General features: G+C 47.0%; 1 protein-coding gene across 1 annotated transcript; it reads left to right on the top strand.

Annotated features, from left to right (window-relative positions):
- Positions 1–7,367: 7,367 nt before the first annotated feature.
- LOC128730571 (ADP-ribosylation factor-like protein 5B) lies at positions 7,368–13,453 on the top strand. Its single transcript, XM_053823639.1, has 6 exons — positions 7,368–7,694; positions 11,113–11,228; positions 11,382–11,474; positions 11,676–11,801; positions 11,877–11,986; positions 12,069–13,453. The coding sequence occupies exons 1-6, from the start codon at positions 7,649–7,651 to the stop codon at positions 12,115–12,117; spliced, it is 540 nt and encodes a 179-aa protein (XP_053679614.1). The 5' UTR covers positions 7,368–7,648; the 3' UTR covers positions 12,118–13,453.
- The last annotated feature ends 5,900 nt before the right edge of the window (positions 13,454–19,353 follow it).

Genomic DNA, 19,353 nt, shown 5'->3' with positions numbered 1-19,353 from the left:
GCTATTACGGGCGTCCGTATCGATTATCGTCGTGCGGAAGGAAACCCGTTAGAGCATCATCTGAGCTCGGGAGCGATGAAATTGGTTTGGTTTTGAACCTAACTGAGGGTTTTGGGGGCACATTTTATGCTAAGGGACGTTTAGAAGCTGAATTTGAGAGTAAACAGGGTTTGGATAAAAGGCTCGAGAGTATGATTTAATTTTCAAAAAAAAAAAGAGTAAATCTCCTTTAAACGAGCTTACGTAGACAACGAATAACCCCAACATGGTTCGTTGGATGCTATCTCGAACTTTGGAAACGTTTCGTTGAAAATAAAATAAAATTTACCCTATTTGTGCATTTTTCCAGCGTACATCACACTTTTATCGAACAACTTTTGACAATCCGAGCTTAGAAAGCTGTGTGAAGAATTTCCAATAAAAACACTTTAATTCTTCGAACAGCTCCGTAAAAGCCACCTTCGTTCAACAGTGTTCCCAGCTAGTGTAATATATCTAGAAAAAAAAAGGTAAAATATAATAAGAAAAGCCCATATCGCCAGCTCAAACTCGAACTCGATACACCGTGCTTGAGCAAACAGATACTCTTCTCGCTTCTCGGGATCCCGGCTAGATGGTTTAAAACCCCTCCCCGAGAACATCCCAGCGCGTTGGTTCACTTTCATTTTGTTTTCGCCCGTCCTTCTGGCAATCCAGCTCGCCTAGCGATAGGTCCTACCGGTCCGAAGACCGTTCGGAAGCGGTAACTTTTCGCGGATTATGATTCGATTGGATTCCCGTTTACTTTGTGGCTTGCAGCCCGGTCCCGGTGCATCGGATGCACCGCATGAGGAAGGCAATCTGCTGCTGTTGCTATAAGGTCCCATTTCGAGGCCGCACCTTTCTCTCTATCTCTCTCTCTCTTTCTCTCTCTTACTCGCAGGTCGTAATCCCGTAGCAAAGTGATGGATAAATGCAGCCACCCGCGAGAGTGCGCGTTTTCTACGGCATTACGCGGCAGCGCGCGAGGCATTTATATTCCGTGTACGTGCGTTACACGGTTTCCGTGACCTCCTGCGTGCTCGGTAGGACCTCGCATCCGGGCCCCACAATCAAGGCCAAAGCCACCCCAGCTCGACCCCAACAAGCTGGGAGGCGAGAAAATTACTCGCATTTTGTTTGCATCAGAGCTCGAGCGCTGAGATGCGATCGAGCCGGGTGCCTTTCGAAAGCCCGGTTCCCTTTCTATTTCGAACTTCAAACTAACTCACCCCCCCACACCGAACCGAGTCGTGTTGTTGTGTCGTCATCCCTCGCAGCGACCGACCGGTGGAACGGGAAGGATTTATCGCATGGCATCGTCCCGCCCGTGGAAAAGCGAACCCGACGAGGATTCTGCGTACGCCAGATCGAATGACCCCGCGGCCCGGGTTGGCTGAAAGGGAGTAAATAAATCTCGAAATACCCGAGCTAATTGTCCCGACTGGAGCTAAAAGGAATGAGGGTATGAGCATTTTCCCGGCCCGGATTGATGGCGATTGATGGGACACGCGGCTTGCGTGGTGGTTGGTGTTGAGTTTCCGAGACCCGTCTCGATGGGTTAGGTGTTGTGTTTGCTCGTTGTGATGAGTCGCACTGAAGAAACGGAAGACGATTGCACTTGGGAAGTAGCTCGAATGAGGTTCTATTCCACCTTAAATCGGAGCAAAATTACCGCATTAATTTCCAATCAGCCCTTCGAGAGGATTCGAACCCACCAAGCAGCACATCCTCCCATTAATGCGAGTGGAAAATAAACCCGCCCCAAAGTCGCACCTTCACGGTGCATGACATCAGACAACCGAAAAGAGTGAGGCAGAAAAAAAATGCACCATGCGAAATCCGGCCTGCAATCCGACGGGCACAATTTTGTGGCCTCAAATTTGAGCCTTAATCACAAAACGAGCGATTCGAACCGATGGAAGGGTGGAAAAACACGACCCGTGTGATGCAACTGGCGAGAGAGAAGAAGAAGAAAAAGAAGAAAAACACTGGGGCTTGAAGGGGGTGGCAAAAAGCTTTGCCAGTCGCATCCAAAACGGCCTCCCAACCGAGGCTACGATCGGCACGATCGCAATCCACCATCGCGCGCACGGAAAGTACATTTAATCCCGTTCGTTCTGCGGTCCGGCCAACACCGGCAAAGAGCCGATGATTAATGCATTAATCATTCGCCACGCAAGCCTGACCAGCCTGATACCGATTTTGTGGCTACGAGCGGTTTTTTTTTTTCATCCTTTTTCCCCCCCACTGAAACACGGCGTGATGGGGAACTGATCGTGTTGTTTTTTTTTTGCTTTATGAACCTCATCCAAGGCATTTCCGACGCGCCGATCGGTGAATCAATATCGGTGTGCCAATGAAGACGACGGCGATGATGATGATGATGACGGTGATGGTGATGATAATGCGCCCCGGAATGTCCTTCATGCTTGCGCCGGGGCCGATGTGAGAGACGGCGCAAAAAAAAAAGATCAAGACAACCGCACGCCCGGACGGGCCATAAAGTACCCCAAGAGAGCCCTTTTTTTGTGTGTGCCCCAATAGGGCGATGAGTCAACGGAACGGCGACCGTTTCCTCGACGATCGGTGATCGTGGACGATCGGTGGAAGGGCACTTTATCGGGCCGGTGTCCTTCAAGCGGTGGTTGCATTAGAAATCGAGCCCAAACAGTGCGGGAGTCGTAAAGAAAAACCGGTGCCGTAAAGATGGCATTATCTGGTGAACGCGAACGGCCACAAGCTGTTGATTTGTTTGCGCTCTGGGGTGCAAGCGGACACATGTCACAGGTTTAAAGGCACTCCCAGGTAGGCAGATTGTGCATCGTAATGAGTGGGCTGCCGTATGCACCTCGTATGCACATATGCGCGCGTTACGGGCAGGCGTCTAATCTTCATGATTTCATGCGTGGTTTGATGGACAACCGGGTTACTGAAGCGAGTGGAACTGGTTGCGCTAGAGCGAATAGGTCGCATCGCGGGCGAGTGATTTATGCAATTAATTCAACGTTGATTTGTGTTTCCTGCTTGAAAATGCACGCGAGGATTATGGATATATTCAATTGAATGATGTGAAATTCGGACAATTTTCACCTGTCGTTCTGCAACCAACACAACAAATTTACTTATATTTTTTTCGTCTTAAAAATCCACCTCTTTTCACCACTTTTGCACCACATGATTGAAACATTGATACGAACAATGGTTGCGTTTAAATGCTGCTGGCACCATTCATGCCCCCTTTTTGTTCGAATGCAATTAATAAAATGAGACATCAACGAAATCCCTCGGGCAGTGGTGGAAATGGAAATGTAACGTAGTGCTTCCTTCGTGGCAGATTTCCGATTTATGATTGATATTTTGCATGTGGGTGAGTGCGTTTGTTTTTTTTTCAATTCATCACACACTGCCTTTGATAGTGGATCGAAGGTGCACGCTGGGAAACACAACATCCGGGAAGCAGCTTAATGCAATTGTTTTAATTGGCAACACAAAGCGTTCGATTGGCGCGAACTGCAACTCAAACGCTCGTGGAGGGTTCATTTTTGTAATGGGTTTATTTCTTTTTTTATACCCGTTAAAAATGCTATTAATACATTCACCATAGTAGGCGGTTGATTCAAAAAAAAAAAGGGTCGCTGACGGTTAGCCGCCAACAACTGGGTAGAAAAACAGCGTAGAAAAAAAAACACCATCGTCATCTAGCAATCGTCGACTTTTCATGGTCCAGCAATTACTTGAAGCCGATGATTAAACACATGATTGAATGCACGGGTGGCGAACCCTCCCAAACCCGCCCAAAACAAGGGAGTCATCCAAACAACAACAAAAAACCAACAAACCTGGCCCAGGAGCCGTATTCAGGGAATCGCTAAATGAGGCGACAAGGCGAAATGGGCTCATGCGTGGAAAGGAAATCACCCGTTGTGGAGCAAAAATAGTGAGCGTGAGCGGGGGTGGTGGGCAACAAAAAAAGAAGGGAGCGCAATCACGTCACCGACCCGCGCCGGTTGCCGTGCAATTTTCCGAAAACCCACCCCACCCACACGCGGCACCTGTCGTTTCGTGTAGGGGGGGGGGGGGGTTTGCACCAAAGGGTCCGTTCCGACAAACGGCGTATATTTGGAAAACAGTTTTCTTCCGAAAAAATACACCCTCTACCCGAACCCTGTGAACCCCCCCCCCTCGGCGCGAGGTCTGGAAGGGCACTGTTTACGCAGAAGAAAAGTGTTATTTCTGTGATTAACAAGTTTACATCTGCCGGGCCGTTTGGGTCTTGTTTCCGTTTCGTTTGAACCCACGGTCCCATCGGCCTGGAGGACTGGCAGAATGAAGGGCGAGGGGCGAGCAGGATGGGTGGGAAACCCCGGGACGGCGTACAGTTGGAACGCCAACTGTCTGTTGATATGGAAATGGGGCGGTATTTATTTAACAAATTTAAACAAAGTGCATTCGCCGGATGCATTTTTCGACGCTGCTCCTTTCGGTGGCAGTGTGCAGCCTTGAAGCGGTGAAGTTTAATTGTCCTCCTTCTCCCCACCCTTCCACCCATCACCGGCACGCGCTCAACCCATGCAGCTAGTGCCCATTTTTATCCGTTCAAATCCCCCCCCCCCCCCCCCCTGCATTTCAGCATCGGTCTCGATTGGTCTTTTATGATAATTTATGCTGCGAGAGGGGGTGGTTTTTTTGTTGTTATGCTCATCGCTCGTTGTTTATTACACCCGCACCCGTTGAAGACGTTCGGTGCAGCTGTCTAATGGTAGTGGAAAACTGTCATGCAAACATGAAACTGGGTGAACTTACCATCTATCATGCGGCCGTGTTGCGTACGCAATGTTCTTTGGCGTTCTTTCGCTTTGATAGCACGTATGGGGCCTTAAATCGGTCCCGAAATCACGCACAACAGCAGTGCACGAATAGGAAGCAAAAAAAATCACTACCCAGAGGCACTCGCCGCGCGATTGGCAGCATATAATACCGGATGATGGTTTGGTAATAAAACTGCCCCAATATCAATATGTTGCCAGTCTCCAGTAAATCCCTGTTTCCCCTTTGCGCTCACACGCCAGTATACGATGTTTGTTTTTTTATTTATTCCCTCTTTATTCCCTCTTATCACCTGCACTTTCTTATCAGCCCAGCACCACACACGCACCCCACGTTTATGCTACGCTGCCAATGCACAATGCGGCACCCGGGGATTAGCTATGTTTTTCGCTCCATTCGCGATTCATTGCGGTTTTCGTCCATCTTTCATTTATCACCGTCGGCGAACTATGTTTTTTGTGGCCTGAAGACACAGCCGAAACCCGCAATGGATGGTAAATGTCTGTTTTTCTTACGCTTTATGCTCACATTTTCACACACTCGAAGCTTTTCGCACGCTCACGAACCACTGCAATCGAACAATGCACCGCAATCAGCCCCAATCGATGGATGGATAAACCACACCAAAGATAAATTCACGGCAATTGTTCGATTTTAGCTTAAATGTCTCATTTTAGTTTATGTTTTATGCTGATGCTCCTGCTGTCATGTTGGTCTTTTCTCTCGCTTGCACGCGTTCGCGCATGTTTTTTCATGCAGCGTGATTGCGTGCAAGCTATGCTGTCGGTTGTGTGCAATGCTGATCGAACGGTGGTGTATGCCTAGTGACGGAGAGCTTGCACCGAGATATGCTACACTACATAAACATAAGCTTCAGATTTATGCTTGTCCTTTTTGGCACATAGAAATGTGTGAGCAGAGAATGCATTTGTGACGTCACACAATATGCGAGAGGGGAATTATAGGGCAAACATTCAAATAACTTTTAAATTTAATATCACTTTAAATATGACAAATTTCACTGATATTACATGGAATGTGATGCTATCATGCTTTGTACGATGGAAAATAAAAGCTAAAACAGTATCAGTGGTTTTGTGATGGAAAATTATGACTTTATCGGCTTTAAACACCAGCAAATAAACTCTGAACGTGCATAAAACACAACTTTACAGAACAAATTTAATCGTAAAAGATGAAAAGAGGTTTAACATAATAGTTTTCATAAGCAAGGAAAACAAATGTTCAGTTTATGGGCATATCCTTGTCGAAAAAGGTCCTGTTCGCTGGTGTTCAACTGTCAGGTCGCCATTTCAGATGCCCCAACCTTGCCATCCATTGACGTAAAGCTCAACATCTGGCTGTCACAAAGGTGTACTGTTTATTAAAAGGCAATGGGAGGAATTTCTTTAAAATTTAGCTAAAATCGAGTGTTACAACCAAGTACATTGTTGAATTTCCGTTGCAGAAGGTTTCCTCGTGCTCAGCAGCACCAAAGTGCAGTGAATAAGCGGCTGCGATACGTGAATTCCAGCCCCATTGTACAAAGGAAGAAGAAGCTTGACGTGTTGAGAAAACACGGTGATACATTTATGTCGAAACTTTTTACTGCAAAACTACCATCGGGGTTTGCGTTCTGTTGTGTCCGGTTTCCTCTCGTTTCGGGGGTACTTTCATTTTCAACCGCGGTCAGTTGAACGTCGGTGGAGGCGTGGATGTTCCGTGCGTTCGATACTTCGCGAGTTTCACCCAGCCGTTTGCGTGCGTTTTTTTATCAACCCCTAGTGCGCCCTGATAATCGTTGCGAGCGCATATTAACGTGATCTCTGTTCGCTGCTGCGGAGCGGGGACGTGTATTCAACGTGTCACTAAGGGCGCCAGCAGCTGCTACCGTGGGGGTGCAATATCCACCCAGCGGGCCCAATGTGCTGCGTTATCGCAGCAGCTAAAGGCTCAAAGGTGTGCTGCTCCTGAAGATTTTTGGTCGCAAAGCTTTTTCGGAAAATCGCATCCTGGACGACGAGAGAGAAAGAGAGCACCACCAGGAGAAAACCCTCCCGAAACACCACCACGGAACGCTCCCATTCCATTCTGCGTTCGCGAAGAAACGGCGAGTAAACAACAATTAGAGTGAAAACGAACGCCCTCCCCCAAAGAAAGAAAACCGCGCAGAAGGCGCAACAACAACAACAACAAAAAACACTTTCGCCCGCTGGCGCGCCTCAGCGTACGGTTCGCGCCACCCCCTAGAGGCAGGTTTAATGATCGCATCCTCAATGGAAGCGGCATTCGAGCGAGCGAACCTGCCGCGACGAAGGTGCTGAAGTGCTCGGAACCATCGACGCGAAAAACCATCCAAACAGTGAAGGAAAGGAAAAAGCTTTCGGAAGGAAAAATAACAAGTGCCACCAGGCTGTGTGTGCCCCGGGATGTGTGCCATGGCCGAGTGATGGAATGCATTGTAAGGATTCCCGTGTGCTTGCGGTGTTGTCGTCCGGCGTGTCAGTGTTGAATCGGGCTCGTCCTAGGACATAGGGTGCGCTCTAACGTACAGCTTCGTGCACGATCGAAGGAGCATTCGATCAGATTTTCCCTTAGCAACCGTTGCTACGGCAGTACGTTCCGGGTTGTGTCGCGCGTGTCCTTAAAGAAGTGCTTGCTCGCAGGATTCCGGCACTCTCCCTTCCCAAACGGTCTTTTCCCCCCGGTGAACGTGAATTGCGAGAGAAAGTCGTCGCGGTTGCTGCTGGAACTGCGTCAAAGTCACACTGACATATCCGCACGCGCGCGGCCAAGCATCATGGGGCTGCTGTTTGCGAAAATTTGGAGCTTATTCGGCAATGAAGGTAAGACGGATTGGTGACACACGCGTTCGCGTTCGGGTGGCGAAAGAAAGCACCAAAAAATACAGGTTCATTGGCCCACTTTTGCATTGGCCAGGGTGCTAGCGGAGTGGTTCATGGGCTTTTATTTTGTTTTTCTTTTTCTCCCACCACCGACGCTCCAGCCAGCTGCTGGTAGTGAAAGGTCTTTGCTCTCGATCACGGCCGTGATCACCCAGCCAGCAGCAGCAGCAGCGAGTGTGTGTATTGTTATTTTTTTCCTCACCAGCCATTTCTGCTCACCGTTGCGTGCATTCGAACGTTTGCGCGATTTTTCCTCGTCGCTTTTTTTTTTGCTTCTATTTCCACCCCATCGGTGTGTTACAACGTGCTACAACATCGTCCCTTATCATCAGCGTGGACGTGATGAGGCTTCTCTGGCCCTGGCGCTGCTGCTTATCGTTTTGCTGGTTGTTGGCGTGAGCATACAATGAAGTGTTGGAATATACAGCTTCTGATGAGCCTTGCGCACGGGTTTGAAGGAATGTAAACAACGAGCGAGCGCGAAACGGATTACTGAAAGCGCGTTCCTTTTGCCGGACACTGCGTCATTAAAGCGCAAAAATTCGTACCTTCAGCGAAATGCCCCTGAGGCGTTTAAACAAGGGATGATTGCTTGGTGTGTGATTTGTTTCTTCTTTTTTTAAATTCCAAACACCTAAATGAGCGGTTTTAAATCTCTCCCCGCAGGCGCTAGTTTGCTGTTGGGATGTTTGATTGCATTATGAGTAACTTTTCACGAATTCGCTCGTCATTTTTTCCAGACGACAGTGTGTAATCGAGCCTTCTCGCTTAATCCCCCCCAGAAACCAACAGGTTGTCGCTTATAATACCGTCTGGAAGGACAGCTAACCCAACCCAGCATCCCAACAGCAGCACTCCTTCATTTTGTTGGGCTTGGTGGTTGTGCGTAAAAGGAAGCATAAAAAAAATACCCACACCGCCCAAACGGCTTTTTTGGGCGCAGCGCCTGGCGAACTTTAAATTTCGAAGGTCAGCGCCTGAAAAGTGAAACCATCAATTTTTGTTTGGGGGTAACGATTATCTCTTGCGGCTGGGTTTCTCTGTTTCCGTTCGTTTGCGAGCGGGTGGAGCTTTTTTTTTCGTTATTTTTTCTTTTCGGAAACGCAGTTGAATGCCACTACCCGCTTCAAAGAGCCACGAAATCGAGTTTTTTGGGCACATTTTGTTTGCTTAATGTTGACCGTTTGGCAGCTTTAAATTATTATTTTCTCGTCCCGTCGGGACGGTCTAGTTGGCAGCGGTTGTTAGGGCAACAGGCTGCTAATCGGTCAAGCGACGTCGTGATGGAAAATGAACAAAAAAAAAGGCGTTCAACCGTAACACGGAGGACACCGAAAATCGATCAACATAGGCGTTGCATTTTCAAAGCTCCGCGTGCTCTCGTCGGAGTTGTTTTGTCTGATACTGTTTTTGAACATTCCACCAAGCCCAAGCCTGAAAACGCACGTGTCCCCGTGAGACCGTTTTGTGCGCGTGATAAATCCATTAAACGTTACACCGCAAGCTATACCGCCACATGAGCGTTGGGAAATGTGGTGTTTTTTCTTTTGATTGACTACCACGCTCGTTTTGCTCTACATGGGCGCAGGCGTTTGTGTGCGTGCGTATGTGTGAAGGAGATGTGCAATGTGCAATCGATTGCCTGCTAACGAGCTGTTCAAAGTTACCCTCCACGTGTTAGCTGGGGGTATTGGAAACGCTAAAATCGTTTTTATTACATCTTCTTTTTGTGAGCTGTTTAGAGAGTGAGAGAGAGAACAGAAGTATGTCTCCCAAACATGTGGGAGTTCCCCCCCCCCCCCCCCCCCCCCCCGAAAGCTGCAGATTGCACATTGCACGAAAACACACACACACGCACGGTGACCATCCACATTCGTTTGTCACTATTTAAATTAAAATAAATTGCTTCCAGTCCTTGACAGCCCCAAGCTCGCTAGGGACGTGGGGTATTGCGAGGAATTCCACAGAACTCACACCCCCCAAAAAACCACCCTTTCGCGGGGAATCCGCTTTCAACGACCGAACACCGTGTGTTTCCTTCGCGTGGCACAAATACGTGGCATGCATGCGAGATGAGGCATGTTTCTTTGTCGAGCAGAAGCAATTTAAATGTTTCCCTGTCACACCTCCCTGCCCGAGCAGCCGTTGTCGAAGTGGATTAAGTTTGCACAAATTAAACTCTAACCGCCAGCACCAGTAGCAGACTCTACTTAGTGGCCACCCGCCACCCAATTTTGGTGACCAAATGGAGATATACATCTCAATCTGTGAGATCACTTTCCGCCGGGGTGATGTCTTGGAACTGTCCGGGGTCGAGCCACGTTACACGATCGCGTGTGGAATCATGCGTGGGATAATGTACCGACCGTGGTTGTCCCATCCGTCTAACGTCCGTTTCCCCGGGCACGGAATGTTCACGCGTGTGCGGGAATAATCTGATAATGTCACGGTCGATCGAGCGTTAAACGTGCGATGGTGGACCTCCAAAGACGGGCGATGTTGTAACGCACCACCAGCTGGAGCAGCAGCTTTAATTGACAATTACGGAACGAGCCCTAAATTCCGTTAAGCGGGCGCGCGTGTACTCCCTTTGCCGTGGCTGGTGTTCGGTGGGGATTGAATTACACCAAAATCCGGTGGCCGCATGGGACTCACCCTGTGCGGTTGGGTCGGAAAATGGACAGTCTCTAACTCTCTCTTTAGTTCTCTTGCGTTAGACAGCTGATGGGGTGTGTTTTTTGTTCTATTTCCTCCTTATTTGGTTTCACTCTCAACCCCCATCCCAAACATGTACTGTCTGGCACGGTTCGGTTGAAGCTAACCATTTTTTTAGGGCCTTGCCCTTCAACCTGTTTGCACCTTGTGGCTAACACCGGATGGAAATGAGGCTCTGATCCTTCTATCCGGGCTTTGATTTTGGTTCTTTATGCGATGTAAAAGAGCTGAGATTATTTGGCTTCCGGCCACGTGGTTTTGACGTGGTTTTACGTTTTAATCATCCCTCAAATTTTCGCTTGCTAATCATGGTAAAAGAACCATATGTAAAACAGTTTTTTTTGGTATAAAATAAAAGAAATAAACGGTTAATTTGCGTTGCATGCGTTCGAGCTATAACAGGAAGCACATCTTTGTTTGCACATGATTGGTATTGAAATCTCTTATCAGTACATGAATATTGGCACCCTTCGAGCCGAGTGATGAACAGCTGATTAAACAGAGAGCGTGTATATGGCTATATTATACGTACGTTGAATTGTTAGAAATATCTCCGTCCTTGTGTTGTTTTTTCATTCGATAATTCCCATATGCCGGATGTTTTTTTTAATGTGATTCCTTTCCGCTTTTCCTAACGTTCCAGAACACAAACTCGTCATGGTCGGGCTGGACAATGCCGGCAAGACGACCATCCTGTACCAGTTTCTCATGAACGAGGTTGTCCACACGAGCCCAACGATCGGATCGAACGTGGAGGAGGTAAGCTGTTTGTCGGTGTCTCGACCTATTCCCATTCGAACTGCGTGCACGAAGGCTTCCCCATCAAACGGTGGCCTCAATGCACGTTTCCCTTTTTCGCCTCTCTTTCTTTGCTCACTGACGTAAATTCCGTTTTCCGTTTTTACTTTGCAGATTGTGTGGAAAAACATTCACTTTCTCGTGTGGGATCTGGGCGGACAGCAAAGCTTACGGGCGGCATGGAGCACGTACTACACAAACACGGAGGTAAGCCCCACGGGACCCGTCTCACGTGCCACACGTGGGCACGCTAGTTGCGGTGCTCCTTAACGCTAAAAATAGTGGCCATGTGACCGCCAAACCGGATACAATGTTTACCATCAACTAACGATGGTTCTGATTCGTTTTTCTTTCGTCCTTTTTTTCTTCCGTAACTGCATCCCTCCGTGGTTCCGGTTATGCGCGCAGTTCATCATCATGGTAATAGACTCGACGGATCGCGAACGGTTAGCGGTGACACGTGAGGAATTGTACAAAATGTTGCAGCACGAAGACTTAACGAAGGCAAGCTTATTAGTGTACGCGAACAAGCAGGTGAGTGAGAGGGGTGTTTTTTGAGGCCACATTTCCAGGATTTTATTCACCGAATCCCTTTCTCTTTTCTCGCAGGATCTAAAAGACTCGATGAGTGCGGCTGAAATTTCCAAACAGTTAGACCTCACCTCAATCAAGAACCACCAGTGGCACATACAGTCCTGCTGTGCGCTCACAGGAGAAGGGTAAGCTTCAGGGCACGGGACACGTGTGTCACATGTCGCTAATTTTAATGCCACCCTTTCGGTAACCTTCATCCGTTTGTAGGCTGTACCAGGGATTAGAATGGATAGCGCAGAGGATTAAGAAGAAATGACACCCACCTGTGTAAGAGATCCGTTCTGCTACGTAACGTCCGGCCACCTACGCCGGCATTCCTACTCCTCCGGGTCATGAGTCCACCGCAGACGTGGAGCATGACGAAATGAAAGTGAAATTGATAGCATAGCGCGAGGGAGGAATGACGAAGCTAGCAGCGACCAACGGTTGTCGTCTTTTCGTCGATTGGTGGAACCAAGGGCAAAGGGTATCCCTTGGCCATGGGTCTCGATGCTGCATTTCCGAACATGAGAGCAGCCAGGATCCACTAAGATAACCGATTAAAACATAACTCGTTAGGATAGACGGTAAACAAATCTATGTTACACACATTTCTGCGAGTGTGTGATCGCGCCCGGTTTCGACTGTTAAGGCAACCAGATTAAGTCACACTAAACGAACAGGCGAACGCACCTCGATACATAGCTAGGATAAGGACAAATCTTCCGGGTAATCGGATGCTGGTGAGAACATGCGAGGGCACGTTAGGTCTCCCCCTCAATTAACTACTCTACTTCAAATGCCTAGCGTGTGCGTTTGTGCAAACACGCAGGATGGGGGGGTTAAGAATTGTAAAAAGGATAGCCAAATATCGACTCGCGATCGTGGAGGTGATTAGGAAAATGTGTACGCATGCTCCCCTTCCTGGGACGACCGGTACAAAAGGCTTGCGGATTCCGTAGGCACGTTGCACGCAAATGTATACTATGTTTATATGCGAAAAGGAAGACAGATCCGAGACCGTGAAGACGCAAATGCTAATGGAGAAAGCAGAGTGAGTGCAGGTGAAAGTCATATGTCAAGTGTTCGCGAGCAAACACGAAACTCAGTAGCCAAATCGCTACCACGCGCGGTGGTCGCGGGCGGAATTATGTTAATGCAGCCCGAGGGCGGATGGCGGTGATAGTTTGCAATGAAAATCGAAAAAGACACCCGGCACCGGTGACTGCGGGATGCGTGACACTTCTAGGGTGTGGTTCCGCGGCTACGTTTAAGATATGTATAGTTTTATGTTTTTATGTGTTCTGGTATTATTCCCTACCGTCACAATCGGACGCGACGATCGTCTCCGAGGTGATGGTTGGCTTTGTAAATTGTGAACATTACGCGGAAGAGCCCCAGCTAGGGCGGTTAGGTAAAAGGAGTAGCATAGCGCAGGGCGAATCAAAAGCCGATCGGAGTGTTAACTGTTGCTCGAGGACGAGAAGTTTAAGCGTATGTGAGTGTGGCCTCTGAAACACTGCTGCGTGCGATCGAATGAATGAGAAATACTTACATTATTTAGTTAAATAAAATGGTAAAAAATGTAACAAATATATATCTATATACACACATTCATCTACATAAAATTAGTTCTATCACTTTACGGATTATCTTTGTCGTTGGTACTCCGAAATACGTACAGCCGAACTAGATTGTTCTCAAAACTAAATTTCTAGTTCATATTTACATAATTCATTCATTCTTATTCTATAATTTCACTTAGTCCATGGTCCATGGTGAGCATTTCCTTCAAAAAATTGTACTAATTTATAAAAAAATACGATTTAAACATAAAAGTAAAAGATCGCAACACAAAACTGTGTTTAATCAAACCTGCCCGAGCACTAAGTCATGCCAAACACCAGCCGAAGTGCAACAAATGCACAAAAATCAAGCCCGTATGGCTCTCGTCGCTAAGCGGTCTCGATTCGGCGTCGGATTTTGAACGCCAAAATCACCAAATTTGAATTCGCTAGTAACGAGAGATCATGCGTCGAGGAGGTTGCATGTACCAGCCGAATTCCGTTTCGAACATCATTTGTCACCCAAGGGTTACCAAATTTAATGGATTTCCCCTCCAAATGTTATCAGTACATATCGCCGATCTTTCCGGCGCATGATAATCAGCATCCTATCTCGTTCGCTTTCGTTTGTTATCGATTGCGTTGTTCTACGCACACTGTAGGATCTGATTGAGCGTCTAATCTTGCCGGTCATAATTCGGTGGCAGTATTTTACCGATCATAATAAATGGTGTGGCTGCGTACATAAAATGCTTTCTCCATGCAAAACATAGGAGCAAACGGTGTGCCATAAATTTTTTTTATTGAAACAATTGCTTCCCATATCATTGAGCATCTTTTTATCACAAAACTATAAGAAAATTGCGGGATGATCAAACACGGTGTCCAATTAGCACGCAGTATTCCATAGTGCAGCAATGTCCACCTCCTAGGCTCGCCTGGTATAAAAAATAAGTAGTTTGTCCTTGTTGCGCTCACGTGCTGCTCATGTTATCCGAAATAGTACTCTTTAAGTCCATGGCGCACGATTTTTATCAGCAGTGCCAATTCTGGCGTCGTCACGCGTGGTTTGTTGGCACACGTGAATTTAACAAACTTCTATCGATTATTCTATCAAACCGGTGCCAGAAGGATTTCGGCGTCGGATTTTGTATGACAAAAGCGACAAATCTGATATTGTGAGTAACAAGAGCTCATGCGTCGAGGAGGTTACATCCACCAGCCGGACTACCACGCTAAATGTAATGGATTTCCCCTCCAAATGTTATCAGTACATATCGCCGTTCTTTCCGGCGCATGATAATCAGCATCCTATCTCGTTCGCTTTCGTTTGTTATCGATCGCGTTGTTCTACGCACACTGTAGGATCTTATTGAGTGTCTTATCCTGATGGTCATAATTCGGACGCAGTATTTTACCGATCATAATAAACTGTGTGGCTACGTACATAAAATGCTTTTTCGATACAAAACATAGCAGCAAACGGTGTGGGATAAATTTCTGTGACTTAAACTACTGCTCCCCATATCATTGAGCATCTTTTTATCACAAAACTATATGAAAATAGCGGGATGATTAAACACGGTGTCCAACTAGCACGCAGTATTCCATAGTGCAGCAACGTCCACCTCCTATGCACGCCTGGTACAAAATATAATTATCTTGTCCTTGTTACGCTCATGTGCTGCTCATGTTATCCGAAGTAGTAATCTCTAAGCCCATGTCGCACGTTTTTTATCAGCAGTGCCAATTCTGGCGTCGTTGCGCTTGGTTCTTGCGCACATGGATTTCACAGAATTCTCGAGATGGGCTACCAATACTGAAACGATTTGAAACTGGAATGTATATGAAAAAAAACGAGTGACGCACGCTGCTTGCGGATCGGAAGGATTTCGACGACGGATTTTGTACGCCAAAAGCGACAAATCTGATATTGTGAGTAACAAGAGCTCATGCGTCGAGGAGGTTGCGAACGTGCGCCATGGGCTGGAAGATTACTATTTCGGATAACGGGAGTAGCTCGTGAGCGTAACAAGGACAAGCTGCTTCTATAATGTACGAGGCGTGCGTAGGGCGTGACCATTGCCTGCACTATGGAATACTATGTGCTAATTGGACACCGTGTTTGATCATTCCGCTATTTTCTTATAGTTTTGTTATAAAAAGATGCTCAATGATATGAGGAGCAGTTGTTTCAATAAAAGAAATTTATCGCATACAGTTTGCTGCTATGTTTTGTATCGATAAAGCATTTTATGTACGCAACTACACAATTAATTATGATCGGTAAAATACTGCGACCGAATTATGACCGGCAAAATTAGACGCTCAATAAGATCATACAGTGTGCGTAGAACAACGCGATCGATAACAAACGAAGCGAACGAGATGGGATGCTGATTATCATGCGCCGGAAAGATCGGCGATATGTACTGATAACATTTGGAGGGGAAATCCATTAAATTTAGTGTGGTAGTCCGGCTGGTGAATGTAACCTCCTCGACGCATGAGCTCTTGTTACTCACAATATCAGATTTGTCGCTTTTGGCGTACAAAATCCGACGCCGAAATCCTTCTGGCAGCGGTTTGGTAGAATAATCGATAGAATCTTGTTAAATTCACGTGTGCCAATAAACCACGCGTGACGACGCGAGATTTGGCACTGCTGATAAAAATCTTGCGCCATGGGCTTAAAGATTACTATTTCGATAAACGGGATCAGCACGTGAGCGTAACAAGGACAAGATAATTATATTTTGTACCAGGCGTGCATAGGAGGTGGACGTTGCTGCACTATGGAATACTGCGTGCTAGTTGGACACCGTATTTGATCATCCCGCTATTTTCATATAGTTTTGTGATAAAAAGATGCTCAATGATATGGGGAGCAGTGGTTTAAGTAACAGAAATTAATCACACACCGTTCGGTACTTTGTTTTGTATCGAAAAAGCAATTTATGTACGCAGCCACACAATTAATTATGATCGGCAAAATATTGTGACCAAATTATGACCGGTAAGCAACTGCTCAATAAGATCCTACAGTGTGCGTAGAACAACGCGATCAATAACAAACAGAAGCGAACGAGATAGGATGCTGATTATCATGCGCCGGAAAGATCGGCGATATGTACTGAAAACATTTGGAGGGGAAATCTATTAAATTTGGTAACCCTTGGGTGACAAATGATGTTCGAAACGGAATTCGGCTGGTACATGCAACCTCCTCGACGCATGATCTCTCGTTACTAACGATTTCAAATTTGGCGATTTTGGCGTTCAAAATCCGACGTCGAAATCGTCCCGATTAGCAGCGTACGTCGTCACGTGGTCTTTTCATATAAATTCCGATGCCTTCCACCAAGTACGGTTTCAAAATTGTTAAACCAGGTGGCTGTCACGGGGGTTGCCTATATTGAGGCGTATTTCTTTAGCATCGATTCCGTGTTTTAAATCCGAACGAAATAAGCAAAGAACGTTTGCGGATCTTTAAAGTATGTATTTTTTATCTTTCCTGCATATCTCTATCATAAACCCATTCCATTAAACAGTCATAATATCATCAAACAAATCGCTACAATTATCTTGAACCGCTCTTCAGACGGCATTCATGTATCTTGACGCAATCCCACCGTAAAAATTCGAGTTGGATATTAGCAAATAATGCACCTTAAACCTACAGTGCTCCATTCGAGAGGCCGGTGCTGTTTGTATTGAAATTTACTCCACCCGCTCAAGAAGGGGCTCTCAACGGGAACCGGAGTAATCAAATTACTACATTTCAGATCATACTCATACCCGCTCGAGTGCCACCTGTTCCACTGTTCAGATCGTGCGGCATATGTAGATGGTGGAGAAAATTAATGACGTTTCGAAAGGACAAACAAGTTTATACAAAAAAACGTGCAATTCACCACGAGAAGCCACAAGGAGCGGTTCACCTGGTGCCCATTCAACCGGAACTCGATTGACCCAACGGAAGGGTACGTGCCCATTGAATGAATCGTCACCGGTCGGTACTTCACCCGGCCGGTAGGTCTCGAAATCCGGCCACCGAAAGGAGCGCACTCGGCCCCTTGAAAAAGCCATCCTTCGGGCGGTAAAGTGGCTTCATTTGCAAACAAAAGCCACCGCACGCGCTCGGGCCGGTTCGATTGCCACTTCCGCACGGTAAATACAATTAATTAGCATTTCGTTTCGCACCTCGCACGGGTTTCGAGTGCCAATCGGTTTGCTCGCTACCGAAAATACTTCAGATGCATCGAGGGTGCGCGCCAGGGTTTGTGAGTGTTTTTTTTTGTGTATCCTTCCGAAAGGGGGCCCTAAAAGTGGCGCCTCCGCTCAAGAAGATGTCCTTTCGATACGGTGCTAAATGTCACCAAACGAAGAAATGGGACATATCTCTACTAAGAAACATTTACGCGGGATCGAAACGAACTAACCGGAAGGTGAGCTTATTTTTCTTTTTCCAATTTTCACATGCCCGCGTTTTCATAGAAACATGCTTCACCCCCACGCGTTATCAGTGCGGGCACATCGATAGTTGCTTATCGCGAAACGATAGTTTGCAATCGGCACATCGGCAGGCAATGGGGGGGCTTTTCACTGATCGGTTCATTGGGTGGCCTCCTGCCAACCCCACGCCCACGTTTCGTAGGGCATACCACGCAACTTGCTCCTTGTTTGTCCGCGCGTTTTGCCATATCTCGCGCACCTTGCGCAGTCGACATATGGGGATGGAGAGAGAAAAAAAAACGAAACAACCACATGAGGTGGTAAAGTTTAAAGTCTTCGCCTTTTTTGCTTCTTTTTGACGCATCCGTTTGTTTGCATCCGGCCGCGGGTGATAAGCGATGAAATGCAACGGGGTTGCATCGGTTGCATCGGTTGCATCTGCAGCCCGGCATGGGTTCCGCGGGTTTGTCGCGGTTCGATCGATCGGCAAGGACAAGGATGGGTTGAACCTCGGCGATGAAGCAATGGGTCGCATTATAAGCACCTGCAGCTGCACCGTTGGTGCGTGAGGAACAATTCTTTTCCAGGCGCACGGAGCTGGTTCATCAATACTTTACGAATTCGGGTTATACTAGTTAACAAAAGCTACACTAAAGGCATTTTTCCAATACAATTCACCTCAACAAACCGTCGTGGAAAAGCTGCATTAAATCCTGTTTCAATATCAACCAATCGACACGATCGCGCAAAAAAGGACATCACAGACAACAGGCCTTTAAAAGTAGGTATTAAAATTTCCCTCCATTTTCTGAGCTATAGTAGCGAAAATTTTCCAATAAACGCTTGTTTCCATACCTGTCTCTTTAGACTCCACAACCCGCGTGCCTTACCCTTGGACACCCGCCACCACCTCCAGAGAAGCTCATCGCCACTGATAAAGCAGATAGCGGCAATTTCCCGTGCGTGCACATGCACACAGTCATTTCTTTCTCTTTTTTTATCAACCATTGATAATGTGAAATTAAACATTAGAGAAATACTCTGCCATCGCGGGCAATAATGAGGTGCGCCTCCAAGAGGGTGGGGTGGTGAGAGCCTCCGGTGGGCACATTTGCAGTGGTTAAAGCTCGACCACACTCGATCCGGTCCGGTGCGATAGTATGTGCGGGGTTGTGCGTTATTGGCCAATCAATCGGTCAGTCTCACGATTGGGCATCGTTAGTCGGTGGCCAGAGGTCTCCGGGTTCTGATATCGATGACATAGAGGGTCGTGTAGACGGGTTTGTTAGCCTTTTCATAGTGGGGTTTGAACGGTGAAGGATGCGCCATGTGAGAAAAAGTGCCAATAGTGTAACGGATGTGATCTAGTTGGTGCGTTTTAAAGACGACAGCTGTCAGCAGTTGCCATAGTGATGCGTTTCTCAATAAATGTGTAGTATTGGAAGGAAAACAAATAGTCAAATATAGACTACTAGATCCAGCGAAGAAAAAAA

This window comes from Anopheles nili, chromosome 2 (genome assembly GCF_943737925.1).
Source record: "Anopheles nili chromosome 2, idAnoNiliSN_F5_01, whole genome shotgun sequence".
Lineage (NCBI taxonomy): Eukaryota > Metazoa > Arthropoda > Insecta > Diptera > Culicidae > Anopheles > Anopheles nili.
The sequence above is the reverse complement of the archived record's forward strand: the minus strand, read 5'-3'. Positions and strand labels throughout refer to the sequence as shown.

Excerpts from the sequence above, each read along its gene's own strand:
- LOC128730571 (XM_053823639.1), top strand. The coding sequence starts at position 7,649 with ATGGGGCTGCTGTTTGCGAAAATTTGGAGCTTATTCGGCAATGAAG. Across the intron at positions 7,695-11,112 it reads GAGCTTATTCGGCAATGAAG|AACACAAACTCGTCATGGTC; the intron begins GTAAGACGGATT and ends CTAACGTTCCAG. Across the intron at positions 11,987-12,068 it reads TGTGCGCTCACAGGAGAAGG|GCTGTACCAGGGATTAGAAT; the intron begins GTAAGCTTCAGG and ends ATCCGTTTGTAG.